The following is a 17,454-nucleotide window of genomic DNA, read 5'->3' as shown; positions in this document are numbered from 1 at the left end:
AGAAATCAGATCAGCAGTGCTGGCTCCAGGTGCCCTATTACAGCCTCTAAAACATATGGTTAGTCTTATTAAAATGTGATTAATATCTTCAGCATTGTGAAAAGTTTTGAAGTGATAATTTCATATCTCCACCTAGCCTGCACGTATTCCCTTTCTGGTCTCCTTGCTTACTGTTCTATCACCCTTTCAGCATTCATATGTTTTTAGAAGAATTTTGCGTTCAAGCTGCCAGTTTCTTTGCATAATCTTTGTTTTTGTTATTTGTATTTTTCAAACACCTTAGAATTTTTGTATTCCATCAAACACACCTGACGCCAACTCCAATCATAATTGAATTCAACAGAATTAAAACATAAGATTTTATTTCCTGAATGATTGGGGGGGATGGAGAATGATAGGGAAATGATGTCTAATAATGGCGGCCATTACGTCCCAGGTTGGGGAAGAAATAGCAGCAGCGCCCAGCCTGCAGGTGCCGCTGTGCCGGGTTAAGGGCGGGACCTTATGCTGGGGCTGACGGTCACGGCCGAAAGTGGACATTGTGCCGGAGGCGTGTCTCGCCCGGGCGGGGATACGATTGGAGGCGGAGTTATGTGACGAGATGGAGAGGTGGGGCTTCACAGAGGAAAGGGGAACTTGCGATGCGGAAGGGGCGGGGCTCTGTGATGCCGGTGGGTCGTGTGTCAGTGTGTGGTTTGGGTATTGACGGTGAAGGGGTGGGATTTGATGGGGTGACGGCCACAGGAGGAGGAGCGAGACACGGCATAGTGGGCGTGGCCCTGTCACTTAAACGTTCAGTGAAGGGGCGGGGCTTCGTGACGGTAGAGGTGTGCGCGCGGAGCGATTTGACGGGTGGGGCGGAGCTTAGTGGAATCCTGCTACCTCCACATCGGCGGAGGCGGGGTTAAGCATGTTGTGGTCATGGCCCTAGTGACTCTCAGTGGGCGGGGCGTTAACAAGAATGCGTCGCACACCACAAACGTACATGCGCAAAAACGCCTATGCCTGATTGGTTGGCAACGTGCAGCCGCCGGTTGAAGGCAGACAAAATGGCGACTGCGATGGATGTGGATGCACCGAGTTCTACCAATAGTGGCGGGAAGAAGCGCTTTGAGGTTAAAAAGGTACAGTTTGCTGGGATGCGGGATCCATACCGCTATTAACAGAGCAGACAGAGTATTGAAACACGTGTTGTTTGAAAATTCGTGCTCCCTGCCCCACCCGGAGAGGCACAAGACCCTGCTCGCATGCTGCTTTGTCATTAGGGCTCTCTCACGTAGATGTTTCTTTTAGGCCGCTGGCTACACATGCCTCTCGAGGAGGGCAGATGTCCAGAAGAGCGGGTGTGGATTTGTCACTTTGAGCTCCTGATGGTATCTTCCCGAACGGCCCCATTTTAACTTGCCCAGATGCCAGCAATTCATTTTACGCTCACATACGCGTGTTCATTTTTGATATGCTTGAACAATAAAAATCAGAATTACTTTGTAAACGAAAATTATAAGTTGCTGGGAAAATTCAGCAGGTCTACTAGTCTGTGGCGAAAAAAACGTGAAATGTTTAGAGTCCTCAACTGAGGATTTCATTATCTCAGAGAACTAACTTTAATTACAGCTTTTATTAAAACTTTTTAATGAGTTTGAAAAATAATTGACTCCATCCCTGCACAGCAAGCTCCTGATAAAAAAATTTTGAAAGGGTGCAATTACATTCAAAAGCTAACTTGTCATGAAGGGTTGTAGCCCATGATTTTGCATACATTTGATAGTTACAGACATTCTCGTTCACGAATGTTTACACTTACCTCAAATTATTTAGGGGAAAGACAAATAGCATTTTGGCAATGAATATATAGAATTAACAATTGTATTATAGATCAAGACAATACATCACATACATAAATGTTAATTTTTTAAAAAACTTGGATAAATGTTATTTTGTGTACCTGGAGAGAATAGCCAAGTGGTATTGTTCCTAATGTTCCAGTGGTTTGAGCTAAAATCCTGCCATGACCGATTGTGGAAATTCAATTAAATAATTTAAAGAATTGGAGTTAAGAGTCGAAAATGGGCAACACAAGTGGCCACATGTTAGCACTGCTGCTTCACTACGCCAAGACCTGGGTTTGATTCCACTCTCTGGTGATTGTCTGTATGGAGTTTGCACGTTCTCCTTGTGTCTGTGTGGGTTTCGTCTGGGTGCTCTGGTTTCTTCCTGGATGTGCAGGTTAGCTGGATTGGCAGTGCTAAATTGCTCAGTATCCAGGAATGTGCAGTAGGTGGATTAGCCATGGGAAATGCAGGGTTATGGTTTAGATTGGGAGGGATTGGATCTGGGTGGGATGCACTTTGTCTCTGCAGACTTATTGGGCCGTGTGGCCTCTTTCCTCACTGTAGGGAATGAAATCATAGCCAATTGTTGGATAAACCCATCAGGTTCACTAATGTGCTTTAGGGAAAGAAACTGCTGCCCTTACCTGGTCTGACCTCCATGTGCCATCAGACCCACACCATGTGGCTGACACACCTTGTGGGCAGTTAGTGATGGATAATAATCCTCGCCTAAAAAGTGGTGCCTGCATTCAATGAATTAATTTTTTAAAACATGACTTCATATGAGCCAGATCAGCTCTTGCATCTGGGACCTTGGCCAAGAAGCAGGAGAAATATAGGTTCTAGTCTTTAGGGTCTGATGTTGGATCCCAGATTGTTCTACAGTGTCTCGGTTGACTCAGTCATGCCATGGTTCAGCATTGGGGGCATAGTTGACAGGACCAGGCATTGTAAGTTGGAGTGCTTCTGCACAGGCAAGAAATCTATTGTATGACAGTTAGTGAATATTGAGGCTTTCGCTCTCTAGATTTCATAGTGACAGAAGTGAAGCAGCTATTGACCAGAGAGAGTACTAGAGAAGAGCAGGGTAAAGCTGGTTGCTACCTGGGCTGTGGTGCTGCCAATGGTTGCAATCTCAAAAGGCATTTCTCATGACCTGATTCGTTGCATTTGCGCCACAGTTGAGGTTGTCATTTGCAAAATAGCTTGAAATTTACTGCCCTAAAAGTATTTAAATATTCCCTTGGAGTTTCTCAATTTAGATGTAGCCTAAGAGTGAACATTTTGCGGTGAATGCAGTCTTTAACGATACCCATTTGGCCTGTTTAAAAACATATGCAGTTGGTCATTCACAGTCTTTAACTGACACACCTATGTTACATTTGTAGTGTAGTCTAGTCTGCCCAGCACACTTATACCAAGGTACTAACTAACTTTTATTATATTATCTCCTTCTATCAGCATATCCTTTTACTCCTTTCTCCCTTATGCACCCACTTCCCTTTAAATACAGTACATCAATGTTATACCTAAATACCTTCAGCCTGAATTTGTTAGTGGATTTATTAATGACAGTTTTATGAACTGCATAACTGCTGATGCTGCAGTGATGTAGGAGTGACAAACATTGGAGAACTGCAATGATCAGGATTTTATAGGACTGGAGATGATGACAGAAACTGGAATAAACTAGGTTCACTTTCAAATAGTTGCCAAGTTAACCAATTTCAGTGAAGGAATTTTGGGATGAGCAGTAAATGCTGAACTTGTTGATGTTTCCAACCCAGGAATGAATTGGGAAAAGGAATTTAAATTTAAAATAGTTAGCTGCTTTGTATGCACATGAAGGAAAGAATTCCTGTTAGGGTGAAAAGCAAGGCTGGTAGGTGGAGAGAATACTGGATGACTAGAGAAGTTGAGGTTTTGGTTAAGGAAAAGAAGGAAGCATATGTCAAGTATAGACACCAGAGATCGAGTGAATCCTTAGAGTATAAAGGCCGTAGCAATATACTTAAGACGGAAATCAGGAGGACACAAAGGGGACATGAGAAAGCTTTGGCAAATAGGGTTAAGGAGAATCCAAAGGGATTCTCTAACTACATTAAGAACAAAAGGTTAACTAAGGAGAGAATAGGACCCGAAAGATCAGCAAGGCAGTCTATGTGTGAACTGCAGGCAATGAAGGAGATACTAAATGAACATATTGCAAAGTTAAAAATCACACAACACCAGGTTATCATCCAACAGGTTTATTTAGAAGCAGTAGCTTTCAGAGCACGCAGACAGCCTCACACAGGGCAACTCGCACCTCCAGTGCATTGTCTGTGCCGATATGGCACCTATTGTTAAAGTTCACTTGAGAATTCAAAGTTTGTGAGAAGATTTGTAGTTTGGGTGCTCGTTGCTGTGGTTCTGTTCGCCGAGCTGGAAGTTTTTGTTGCAAACGTTTCGTCCCCTGTCTAGGTGACATCCTCAGTGCTTGGGAGCCTCCTGTGAAGCGCTTCTGTGGTGTTTCCACCGGCATTTATAGTGGCCTGTCCCTGCCGCTTCCGGTTGTCAGTACTTGAGAATGTAACTTTTAAAAAAAAAAGTTCTGGGATTTACATATGAAAGAACTGAAACCAATATGGTCACTCTAAAAGATGAAAGACTTAACAAACAATCCAGGTCGTCTTCAGAATTCAATTTCAGTTGCATCACACTGTAAACTTTTGCTATAAATTCTGTGTCTTACGATCTTATACTCCACAACCACCTGACGGGACAGCACTCTGAAAGCTAGTGCTTCCAAATAAACCTGTTGGACTATAACCTGGTGCTGTGTTATTTTTGACTTTGTACACCCCAGTCCAACACCGGCTCCTCCAAATCATGAGTATTTTGCATCAATGTTTACTATGGAGAAGAACTTGGAAGATATAGAATGTGGGGAAATAGGTGGTGACATCTTGAAAAATGTCCCTATTACAGAGGAGGAAATGTTGGATATCTTAAAACACATAAAGGTGGATAAATGCCCTGGACCTGATCAGGTATACCCTAGACCTCTGTGGGAAGCTAAGGAAGTGATTATTGGGCCCCTTGCTGAGACAGATGGAAGTGGATGCTGCAGTTGCTGCAGATTATAGTCAAGCTTAGAGTGGTGCTGGAAAAGCACAGTAGGTCAGGCAGCATCCGAGGAGCAGGAAAATCGACGGTTCCTGGCAAAGATCTGATGATTCCTGATGAAGGGCTTTTGCCCGAAACGTCAAATTTTCTGCTCCTTGGATGCTGCCTGACCTGCTGTGCTTTTCCAGCACAATTCAGATCTTGGTCCCTTGCTGAAATATTTGTATCATTGATAGTACAGGTGAGGTGCTGGAAGACTAGAGATTGGTTAATGTGGTGCCACTATTTAAGAAATGTGTAAGGAAAAGCCAGGGAACTATAGATTGATGAGCTGGATATCGATGATGGGCAAGTTGATGGAGGGAATCCTGAGGGCCAGGGTTTACATGTATTTGAAACAGCAAGGACTAATTAGGGATAGTTAACATGGCCTTTTGCATGGGGAATTATGTCTCATGAATTTAACTGAGTTTTTTGAAGAAGTAATGAAGAGGACTGATGAAGGCAGAGCGGTGGGTGTGATCTATTTGGACTTCAGTAAGGCTTTCAACATGGTTTCTTATGTTAGACTGATTAGCAAGGTTGGATCTCATGGAATGCAGGGCGAACTAGCCATACGGATACAGAACTGGCTCGAAGGTAGAAGACACACAGGGTGGTGATGGAGGATTGCCTTTCAGACTGGAGGCCTGTGACCAGTGGCATGCTACAAGGGCAGGTGCTGGGTCCACTGCTTTTTCGTTATTTATATAAATGATTTGGACGCGAGCATAGGGGGTACAGTTAGAAAGTTTGCCGATGGCACCAAAATTGAAGGGGAAGTGGACAGCGAAGATGGTTACCTCCGAGTGCGATGGGATCTTGATCATATGGGCCAGTGGACTGAGGAGTGGCCAATGGAGTTTAATTTAGATAAATGTAAGGTGCTGCATTTTGGAAAGGCAAATCAGAGCAGGACTTATACACTTAACGGTAAAGTCCTGAGGAGTGTTACTGAACAAAGAGACCTTGAAGAGAAGGTTCATAGTTTCTTGAAAGTGGAATCACAGGTAAATAGGATAGCAAAGGTGGCATTTGGTATGCTTACCTTTATTGCTCAGAGCATTGAGTATAGAAATTGGGATGTCATGTTGTGGCTGTACAGGACGTTAGTTAGATGGAGGGGTGACCTTATAGAATCATGAGGGTCATGGGTAAGGTAAATAGACAAGTTATTTTCCCTGAGGTGGGAGAGTCCAGAACTAGAGGGCATAGGTTTAGGGTGAGAGGGTAAAAATTTAAAAGGGACCTAAGGGCAACTTTTTCATGCAGAGGATAGTGCATGTAAGGAATGAGCTGCCAGAGGAAGTGGTGGAGGCTGGTACAATCAACATTTAAAAGGCATCTGGATGGGTATATGAATAGGAAATGTTTAGAGAAATATGGGCCAAGTGCTAGCAATTGGGACTAGATTAGGTTAGGATTTCTGGTTGACATGGGTGAGTTGGGTTGAAGAGTTTGTTTCTGTGCAGTACATCTCTATGACTCTATAAAAGCTCTCCCTGGGTTTCCACACCTAATTAGTCAGCAGTGACCCTCTTCTCAAGTGTCGCAAGTATTTGAAGTTGATATCACATTTAATTTGGAGTCTGAAATGGCAAATTGTTTTTCCACTGATCCGGGCAGGTCTACTGAATATTTTGAGATTCTCCACTTATTTCCCACCCTGGTTATGATGTGTTTTCATAAGTGTGGTTTGTCCAATGGCAGCAAACAATGTGAGAGCACAGAAGTCCAATGACATTTTCTGGGGTTATTTTAAGAGCTGCTTGAAAATTGAGTTGAGGGATAGCATAAGCTTTGAACTAGTTGACATTCAACGTTTTATGGTATACAATGCATTTGCATACTTAGATGCTGCAGTGGGAGTGTCTCCTCAATGTCATGTCATATATTTTCACTGACTTCACACTCACAGCAACACAAAGCAGAGTCTTGAAATCAGAATTAGGAAAGCATTATTTCAGTTTGAGTAAGATGCTTTAAGAGCACAGCAAAAGGGAGCTTACTGCTGCACAAATTATTTATGTCCATTTTTCCCTCAAATTTTCTCCAGACATTCCGTGTTATTTTTACTAACAGGGAAACTCTTCATGCAATCTATGCAACAACTAATTTGGAAAGCCTATGGTCTACTATGGCTATTATTTTAAACTCCCTTTGGTCAGTCGCAACAATTTTAAATTTATTTTTAGCATGTAACTATCACGCTACAATTAAAACTTAGTACTAGTCAAAATTAAGATTTGGAGATGCCGGTGTTGGACGAAGTTAAAGATCACACAACACCAGGTTATAGTCCAACAGGTCAACTACCTGATGAAGGAGCAGCCCCCAAAAGCTAGTCCTTCCAAATAAACCTGTTGGACTATAACCTGGTGTCGTGTGATCTTTTAACAAAGTCAAAATTAAGGTTTCTTGAGTGAAAGAGAGAAATATTATTACATAAGAAACTGAGTAAAAACAATAAAACACAATCAAATACAGGTGTAATGTTTGTTTTTAAAGGTCCCTGGTGCAGGCAAGAAAAGAAAAATGAAGGCTCTGCACTTTAAAAGTCCTTTAAAGTCCTTGCGATGTTAGAATTTTAACCTGAGACCAGCAGTCTCAGACTCTGTCAATGACTTTAAGTTCTTGGTGAATGGTTGTTTTCGGAATGTGGTTTATCATTGACACGCTGTTCTGAGGTGAGGAACCCGGGAGAAAAAGAGACACAACCTGGCTTCCTTTCAAAGCTGGATAATTTACAGGCAAGCCTTTTATCTCACAGTGTATAAAATTGTACAAATGCAAATTAAAACAGAAGGTATATTGATAGTTCTTTTATCTCTGTCATAACAATATACATGAGGTTAACTGAAGAGAACATGTTCTGACCCATTAAGGGAGTTTTATAATTGAGAGTAGTGAGATTCTTGCAGTGAAGCTTACACCTTACTTGTGCATTTATTCTGAACTCTTCTCATACCAGATGAACTTATAATGATTTTCTTTGGTGAGCTGATCATTGAAGGGAAGCTATGCCAATCTTTAGCCTATCAGTTTTGTGTCAGTTGGGACACTGTCTCATCTGATATCAGCCAGGTGCAATTTGTCTGACAATTCTATGTATGTCGTCTTCACATTTCACATTGCCAATGAAGAAGATTAATTTTTAATTCTGTTTCTTCCAAGTAATGTTTTCAGTTGATATGGCATCAGGCTTTGCCAATGGCAAAATGCTATGAGCAAGAGAGGCCACTGCTTATTGCCTTCATCAATTGCACTGAGGCATTTGAGCAAGTGAACAGAGATGGCCTATTTAAGTTGCCGGAGAAAATTTCTCACTTGTCAAAGATGCTCACGTGATATTTGCTTGCTGTGACAGTTATGATGAGGCGAAAATGTAATCCTTTGAGATTTGCAGTGTGCTTAGCCACGGTTGTATTCTGTTGCTGACACTTTTTGCCGCCTCTTGCCATGGTTGTGTGTCTTTAAATAATCTACTCAGGATGTCTACTCGCATTCTAGAAATGACTGAAAGCTGTTCAACCTGTCTGAGATCCAAGGCAAGTATATTAAGAGAGTTGTTCTATGCTGACTGTTCAGTGGCATTCCCTACAGAGTGAAGCCATGTAAGTGGAGAGATTCTCTTTCAACTGTAGAGAGTTAGTTTGACCACATGACTAGTTCAGATGTCATACCATCATGTATCAAATTTGACAATGTGACGTTGGAGGTTATTGGTATCTTCACCTATCTAGGTTCTACAATTGCCAGTAATCTCTTACAAAAAGCACATTGATTTCAACAAGATACAGCCACAATAGGAGGTGTCTATGAGGTGATTGTAGAGGTTTAAGCGATTATAAATGGGTGCAAAAGAGATTAATCTGGAATATTATAATCTGAAAATTAATAAATTAAAGATAATTTAGGACTCAAAAAAAGTTCATCATCACTGCCAGTTAGAGTCGTGGAAGTGAAATCCCCTCAATTGTTGTAAAGTGTTTGAATGTGGCAAGAGGAGTCTCAGTTCTGACAAAGTCATTGAAATTGAAACAGTAACTGTTTATCTCTCCACAGATGCTGCCAGACGTGCTGAGTTTCTCCAGCATCCTCTTTTTAAGAGGATTCCTGGGATGGTTAAACTGCGGGTCCACCTTCACCTGTATTTATCTTGAATCTTTTGTGAATAGGTTATTAATTGACTCTCCCTGACCCAAAGTCATTTTAACTGTATTTTGTAACCCTGTGCTTTGTTATAGTGGAATGCAGTAGCCCTCTGGGCCTGGGACATTGTGGTGGATAACTGTGCCATTTGCCGGAATCACATCATGGACCTCTGTGAGTATGTGCTGTTCTCAAACAGAATTTAAGAAAATAACTACAAATATATGTTGTGAAGCCATTTGACATTGGCAGAATGTGACCAGTGGTGTCCCACAGGCATCCGTGTTAAGGCCTTAGTTATTCATTTCATTTATAAATGACTTGGATAATGACAAACAAAGTCATATATCCATAATTGCTGATGGCACAAAGTTAGGCAGCTTTGTAGATAGTGTAGATGATAGCATAAAATTACAAAGGTGTATTGATAGATTCAGTTAATGGTGAAAACTGTGTAGCAAATGGAGTAATTTGTAAGCAGTTGTGAGGTTATCAGTTTTGGACCAAAAAAAGGATAGATTAGGATGCATTCTAAATGATGTGAAGTTAAATACGGTGGATGTCCAAAGGGACTTGAGGGGACAGATGCATAGGTTTTTAAAATGCCATGAACAGGTGCAGAAGATAATCAAGAAGGGTAATTACTGGCATTTATATCTAGTGGACTACATATCTAGTACAAGGATGCAAAGGTAATGCTGCAGATATACTAAACATTGGTTCGCCACCATTTGAAGTACTGGAAGCAGTTCTAGGCACCACACCCGAGGATGGATATATTGGCCTTGAAGAGTGTGCAGCTAAAGTTTACAAGAATAATATCTGGACTTCAGAGGTTAAATTATGAGGAGAGTTTAGGCTGGTTTTCTCTAGAACTTGGAAGTTAAGAGATTTGATCAAAGTCTTCAAGATATTAACAAGAAAAGACCGGGTAGATAACGATAAGATATTTCCACTGTTTGGAGATTCTAAAACTACAGGACATAGTCTGAGAATCAGGCTAGATCGTTCAGGAGCGATGTCAGGAAGCACTTCAACACGAAAGATGGTAGAGATCTGGAATTTTGTTCCACAACAGCAATGGATGCTGGATCAGTTATTAATATTAAATCTTAGAGAGAATTTTTTGTTAAGGAAAGCTATTAAGGGGTCTGGGCCAAAGTAGATGGAGTTAAGCCATAGATCATCCCAGATCTCATTGATGGCAGAACAAGCTTGAGAGCTGAATGGCTTACTCCTGTTCCCATAATTTTGGCTTTTGCCTGATATTTCACAACTTTCCCCATGTATGGGCTTCCAGTAATAATAATAATTTATTGGGGAAAGGATGGGAAACTGTAAGGGTAATAAACTTGATCTATTTTTCAAATGTTTATCGACCTCCATCTTGGACATTACAACACTTTCTCAACCCACAGTCTTGGAGAGAGTGAGTGATCCAGATGTCCACTCCCCCTCCGCAGGAAGACAGTGCCTAGTGATTTCACTTATAAATGGCTGGTTCTAAATTTATGACTTCCCACCTTTATCTGCCTTATCTTCATCAAATCCTTTTAGCATTTCAAACACCTCGATCAGGCATCCCTCAATGTTCTATCCTCAAGGGAAGTAGAATGTGACAGGTTTTTGTTCCCTCTTCAATGGCTGGGGTGAGACTTGTAGAGTCATAGAGATGTACAGAACAGAAATAGACTTCTGTCCAACTCATCCATGTCGAGCAGATATCCTAACCTAATCTAGTCTCACTTGGCCCATTTCCCTCTAAACGCTTGCTATTCATATGCCCATCTAGATGCCTTTTAAATGTTGTAATTGTACCAGCCTCCACCACTTCCTCTGGCAACTCATTCCTCACATGCACCACCCTCCACGAGAAAAAGTTGCCCCTTAGGCCCCTTTTAAATTTTCCCCCGTCACCTTAAACCTATGCCCTCTAGTTCTGGATTTCCTCGCACCAGGGAAAAGACCTTGTCTATTTACCCTATCCATGCCCCTCCTGGTTTTATAAACCTCTGTAAGGTCACCCCTCAGCATCCGACGCTCTAGGGAAAATAATCCCAGCCTATTCAGCTTCTCCCTACGGGTCAAATCCTCCAACCCTGGCAACATCCTCGTAAATCTTTTATGAACCCTTTCATGTTTCACAATATGCTTCTGATAGGCAGGAGACCAGAATTGCACACAATACTCCGAGTGGCCTAACCAATGTCCTGTACAGCCGCAACATGACCTCCCAACTCCTGTACTCAATGCTCTGTCCAATAAAGGAAAGCATACCAAATGCCTCCTTCACTATCCTATCGACCTGCCACTCCACTTTCAAGGAGCTATGAACCTGGACTCCCAGGCCTCTCTGTTCAGTAACTCTCCCCAGGCCCTTACCGTTAAGTGTGTAAGTCCTGCTCAGATTTGCCTTTGAACTCCATCTGTCACTCTCAGCCCATTGGCCCATCTGATCAGGATCCCGTTGTACTCTGAGGTAACCTTCTTCGCTGTCCACTACACCCTCCAATTTTGGTGTCATCTGCAAACTAACTAACTATACTATGTTCGCACCCAAGTTTTATAACTTACAAAAAGCAACAGATGTAGCATTGATTCTTGTGGCACACCACTGGTCACAGACCTCCAATCTGAATGGTAACCTTTCACCAGCACCCTCTGACCTTCGAGCCAATTCTATATCCAAATGGCTAGTCCTCCTTCTATTCCATGTGATCGAACCTTGCTACCAGTCAAACCATGAGGAACCTTGGTGGACGCCTTACTGAAGTCCATATAGATTACATCCACTACTCTGCCCTCATCAATCCTTTTTGTTACTACTTCACAAAACCCAATTAGATCTTTATTCTTTCATGGGATGTGGGTGTCACTGACATATCCAGCATTTACTACCTAATGTACCTGATCAGTTTCTGGTTAGGCAGGTTAAATCCAGGTTGAACTATTTGAATAATATATATTCTGGATGTTTTTCAACAAATAAAATGAATGATGTCTGAAATCTGCAAAGCTGAATGAATTCATTGCAGCAACACAACTGCAGCTTTGTCGGTGGTGTTTGTGATCTGCCTGAATCCAGGTCTGAGTGTAAAGACTCAGCAGAATGGGTAACTGAACCTGCTTTGTATAGTCATCGAATGTAGTTCCATTAGGGGATGCCAGCACGTGCACTGCTGCCAAATTGGATGGGTAATGTGCTGTTGAACCTTTTCTGATCTGTAGGTATAGAATGTCAGGCAAACCAGGCTTCGGCGACTTCAGAGGAGTGCACTGTTGCTTGGGGTGTGTGTAATGTAAGTATCCAGTGTCTCCATTACTTTATCTAATGGCTTTAAGCATAAGCTTGTGATATTAGATTAGATTAGATTAGATTACATACAGTGTGGAAACAGGCCCTTCAGCCCAACAAGTCCACACCGCCCCGCCAAAGCGCAACCCACCCATACCCCTACATTTACCCCTTACCTAACACTACAGGCAATTTAGCATGGCCAACTCACCTGACCTGCACATCTTTGGATTGTGGGAGGAAACCGGAGCACCCGGAGGAAACCCACGCAGACACGGGGAGAACGTGCAAACTCCACACAGTCAGTCGCCTGAGGTGGGTGTTGAACCTGGGTCTCTGGCGCTGTGAGGCAGCAGTGCTAACCACTGTGCCACCGTGCCGCCCATATTGTTAGATGTAAGAATCTGAGCTACCACTTCAGTGCATACAGACAGAACACAGCCTTGTCAGTGTCTTTTTGTGGTTAAATAGGAAGATGAGTAGAGGTCTTGACATAGTTCCTCCAAACAGTGTTGTCAAAACCTGGGTGTCTGGTCGGTGCTGTTCTTGGGATCTTGCTGTGAATAATTTCCTGCTGGATTTTCCTGTGTTTCACCAGACATTGCAGTCCATTTTAATTGCCCGTGAAGTGCTTTGTGATGCTTTTGCATTATGAAGGCGCTACTAAGTATAAGGTTCCTCCACACGGTACAATAATTTCACCTTTGTCTTTAAACCATTGCATCCTGCAATGCCTTTTGCAAATGAGCAGGTGATAAGCTGAAATTTGGTTACTTATTCATTTGCCTGCTTGGGGACTGTTCCCAAGGACCTCCCATGATTACTTGTTATTTTGCTTAAGGTGACAATTGTCTGAGCACACTTTGACCAATGAAATCAGACCATGTGTGGCTTTCAAATTTAAATAGGTGGATCTGATCCATCTAGAATCACAGGTAATTAAAATGAAAGATTCTTATGAATCTGACAACTGACAATCTATTTTTATTCCAGATTTCCAGTATACAAAGTCTTTTATTTTTGTTAAAGGTTATTCTGTTAGACATCCTAAACATATGACTCCTTTATTTGTTCATGGGTTAGCGAGTCACTGATTATCCTAGCATTTATTGCCTACCCCTAAATGTCCTGAGGACCGTTAAGAGTCAACCACATTACTGAGAGTGTGGAGTCATATGTAACCCATATCAGATAAGGCCATCAGATTTCCTCAGGATATTCATGATGTAATAGATTTTCATAATAGTCAGAAGTAGTTAAATGGTAGCCATTAGACTAGCTTTTAATTTCAGATTTTTATTGAATTCAAATTTCATAATCTGCAATCTGAAGTTCTAGTCCAGTGACATTACTGTTACGGTCTGTGGCCCCACCATGTTGCTTCTGAGCAAATGGCAGCGTCAGAGAGAGCCAGGCAGGACATTGCAGCCACCATTACCACTTTAAGAATCCTGTGTATGGATGAGCCAGTGACGACTTACTGTTAGCCTTCAGCCTCAGTGTCTCCTGTCTGTTTTTGCAGCATGCCTTCCATTTTCACTGCATTTCACGTTGGCTGAAGACCAGACAGGTTTGCCCCTTGGACAACAGGGAGTGGGAATTCCAGAAGTAAGTAGGGCTACTTTTGTGGGAGTGGGGCTGGTAAATGAATTTAGAGGAATAAATTGAACATATAGGCAAAATATCATGAATATATAGAACAGTAGGAATCCTGTATGGTAAATGTATTGAAGCCCATTCATGCATACAAGTCATATTACATCCAGTACTACGTGGAAGTTTTAGCTATTATTAGATCCAAGAAAGAGACGTACAAATTGGCCAGAAAAATCCCCCAAAAAATGAACAGCCCTGAGTAGTGGGGGCTGTTTAGAAATCAGCAAAGGAGAACAAGGGGATTGATTAAGAAAGGGCAAATAGGATACAAGAGTAAGCTTGCAGGAAACATAAAACTGACTGTAAAAATTTCTATACATATGTGAAGTGAAAAAGATTGAGTGTCAGAAACAGGCGAATTTATAGTGGGGAATAAATAAATGGCGGACCAACTAAATGTACACTTGGGTTCTGTGTTTGCAGAGGAAGACACAGATAACAGCAGAAACGTTGGGAAACACAGGATTTCATGAGAGGGAGGAACTGAAGGAAATCAGTCTTGGAAGAAGAATGATGTTGGGGAAATTGGGATTGTAGGCTGATAAATCTAGTAGAGTTGATGAGGCGGAGCTCAGTGGATTTTGTGTAAAAGTATCACATCAGAGATTAATGTGTAAAATTAAAATTAGTGCATGGGATGGGGGTAGTGTATTGAGATGGATAGAAAAAATGGTCAGCAGATAGGAAATAAAGAGTAAGAATAAACAGGTCATCTCCTGAGTAAGAAAGTGATTAGTGGGGTACCCAAATCATTAGCTGTTCACTATATATATTCGTGATTTAGATGAGGAAACTAAATCTCCAGATGTACAGATGAGACAAAGCTGGGTGGGAGAGTGAGCTGTGAGGGGAATGCAGAGATGCTTCAGTGTGCGTGAGTGGGCAAATGCGTGGCAGTTGTACTATAATGTGGGTAAATGTAAAGTTATCCACTTTGGCAGCAATAACAGGAAGTTGGGTTGTTGTTATTACCTGGCTATAAATGGAGAGATGGAATGTGCAATGTGACCTCGGTGTTGTCCTCCATCAGTCGCAAGGTGAAGCAGGTTCTGAATAAGGCACATGGTATGTTGGCCTTCATAGTGAGAGAATTAGACAACAGGAACGGTCTTGCCTGGCTGTAAATCATACAGGGCCTTGGTGTGATCTCAACTGGAATATCGTGTGCAGTTCTGGTCTCCTTATCTGAGGAAAAATGTTTTTGGTGCGAAGGTTTACCAGACTGATTCTTGGGATGGCAGGACAAGTGTGAGGATAGGTTGAATTGGTTAGAATTATATTTGCTGCATTTCAGAAGAATGATTGAAGCCTAAAACTTTCTAACAGGACTAGACAGGCCAGATGCAGGAAGCATGTTCTCAATGACAGGGAAATTCCAAACCTGAGATCACTCTGCTAAGGATGTGGAGTAAACCTTTTAAAACTGAGATGAGAAATTTCTTCATCCAGTGAATCTGTAGAATTTGCCACCAAGGAAAGTAATCGAGGCCAAAACATTGTATGGTTTCACAAAGAAGTTGAGTAATGCACTTCAGGCTGAAAGGAATCAAAGGATTTGGGAGAAAAGTGAGAACAGGCTATTGAGTTGTGTGGGGTTTAGATCAGAGTGGTGCTGGAAAAGCACAGCAGGTCAGGCAGCATCCGTGGAGCAGGAAAATCGACGTTTCGGGTAAAAGCCCTTCAGGAATGAATTGTGTGATCAGCCGTAACCGTAATGAATGGCACAACAGTCACAAAGGGCTGAATAGCCTGGTCCTCTTGCTGTGTTTCGAGTGAGGATTTGCTTGTTCTCAGTTACATAATTTCTAAGTGGGTGTTCATGGGCTAGGGTCACAGGGTGGAACAAAAATGTATAGTTTTTGTTGTGTTTCCTTAAGCTGAGCATTGGCACTATGGATGTAGCCAACCTAAATTCAGGGAGAGAGAGAGAGTTCATTTTGCAGGATATACTAATGCTATTTTAATAGTGCTTCATGAAGAGTTACTCAAATGTGTTGTGTTGAGACACTGTTTTGAATAATATGTGAAAATGACTTAAAAATATTTTGTTTTCTCAGGTATGGCCATTAAACGGAAACAGCAGCGTCATCCCTCCGTTTTCGCTGTTAGCAACGTCCCTGCTGCACTGTCCTGTGGCATCAGCATTCCACTCACCCTGCTCCCCCTTCCCAGAATCTTTAAGTGAAGAGTGTTTATTTAAATAGCAAAGACTTGACCATAAACTCTGCCCATTTCTTTAAAAAAAGGTCTTTTTTTAACCTTCTGCAGTTGCAAATATTTCACCTTAGGTTTAAGGTAACCATCTGAAAACTGTTCTCACTATTATAGTGTAGAGCATACTCTGTACAAACGTTTTTGTTTTGCTTTCCCACCCCATTCCACATTGTGGATAGAATAACATGAGGATTTTCTTTATGTATTATATTTAATTAAAAAAAATCTTTAACAGACAGCTTTGATGAAGTGTAATTATTTTCTTAGGTTAAGAGCTTTCTGTTCAGACAAAGACTGACTTGAAAACTGTACCATTGTGTTGCTATGGCTTTAAGTACCATATGTTTAGCTCACTCAGTCACCCTAGTACCTTCACCCTTGAGCACAGCTGGTTTGGGGCAGCCAACAAGCTGTATTTGATCTCCATCCAAAAGCAATGATTGACCTTGTTCTGATCTGTCGGTGATTATTTCCGGGTGTCTGGATGTAGGTTTGCTTGCTTTCAGAGTGCCAGACTACTCAGACCCCTTGGCATCATGGTAGCCCACAAACTCACCAACACACGAAAACAACAGCCAATGAACACCTTATACAGACAACAAGCAAAAATAATGTCATTTACAAAATACCTTGCAAGAACAGTAACAAACACTACAGGGGACAAACAGGCAGAAAACTAGCCACCATGAACATCAACTAGCCACAAAAAGACATGACCCACTCTCTAGTATCCTTACATATAGATGAGGAAGGCCACCACTTCGAATGGGACAACACATCCATCCTAGGACAAGCCAAACCGAGACATGCATGAGAATTTCTAGAAGCATGGCATTCCAACCGGAACTCTATCAACAAACACATTGACTTGGATCCCATTTACCACCCCCTGAGAAAAAGAACAGGAAATGATGTTACTGCCAGAAATGACGTCACCAACCCAAGGAAACCTAAACACACAAATAGAAAGCGGGCCATAACATCAGTGCTTCATCTGGAGGCTCACTGAAGATGTTACCTAGTATGGTGACGAAACGTGTGAAAATAAACCTTCCAGCTCAGTGAGCAAACCTACATCCAGAATCTCAACCTAAGCTGCAAGCCTTCTCAAAATTGCTAATTTCTGGACGAGCATGCGTGTTTATGTCCAGATCCTCT

At 41.9% G+C, this 17,454-nt stretch overlaps 1 protein-coding gene across 1 annotated transcript; it reads left to right on the top strand.

Annotated features, from left to right (window-relative positions):
• The first annotated feature begins 984 nt into the window (after nt 1-984).
• On the top strand, nt 985-16,532 carry rbx1 (ring-box 1, E3 ubiquitin protein ligase). Its single transcript, XM_043679908.2, has 5 exons — nt 985-1,124; nt 9,227-9,305; nt 12,360-12,430; nt 13,949-14,034; nt 16,140-16,532. The coding sequence occupies exons 1-5, from the start codon at nt 1,002-1,004 to the stop codon at nt 16,150-16,152; spliced, it is 372 nt and encodes a 123-aa protein (XP_043535843.2). The 5' UTR covers nt 985-1,001; the 3' UTR covers nt 16,153-16,532.
• The last annotated feature ends 922 nt before the right edge of the window (nt 16,533-17,454 follow it).

Source organism: Chiloscyllium plagiosum, unplaced genomic scaffold, assembly GCF_037043375.1.
Source record: "Chiloscyllium plagiosum isolate Xiang-an unplaced genomic scaffold, Cpla_swu_hap1 HiC_scaffold_33, whole genome shotgun sequence".
NCBI classification, from domain to species: Eukaryota; Metazoa; Chordata; class Chondrichthyes; order Orectolobiformes; family Hemiscylliidae; genus Chiloscyllium; species Chiloscyllium plagiosum.
Note: the sequence above shows the minus strand (reverse complement) of the source record. Positions and strands in the feature narration are given on the sequence as shown.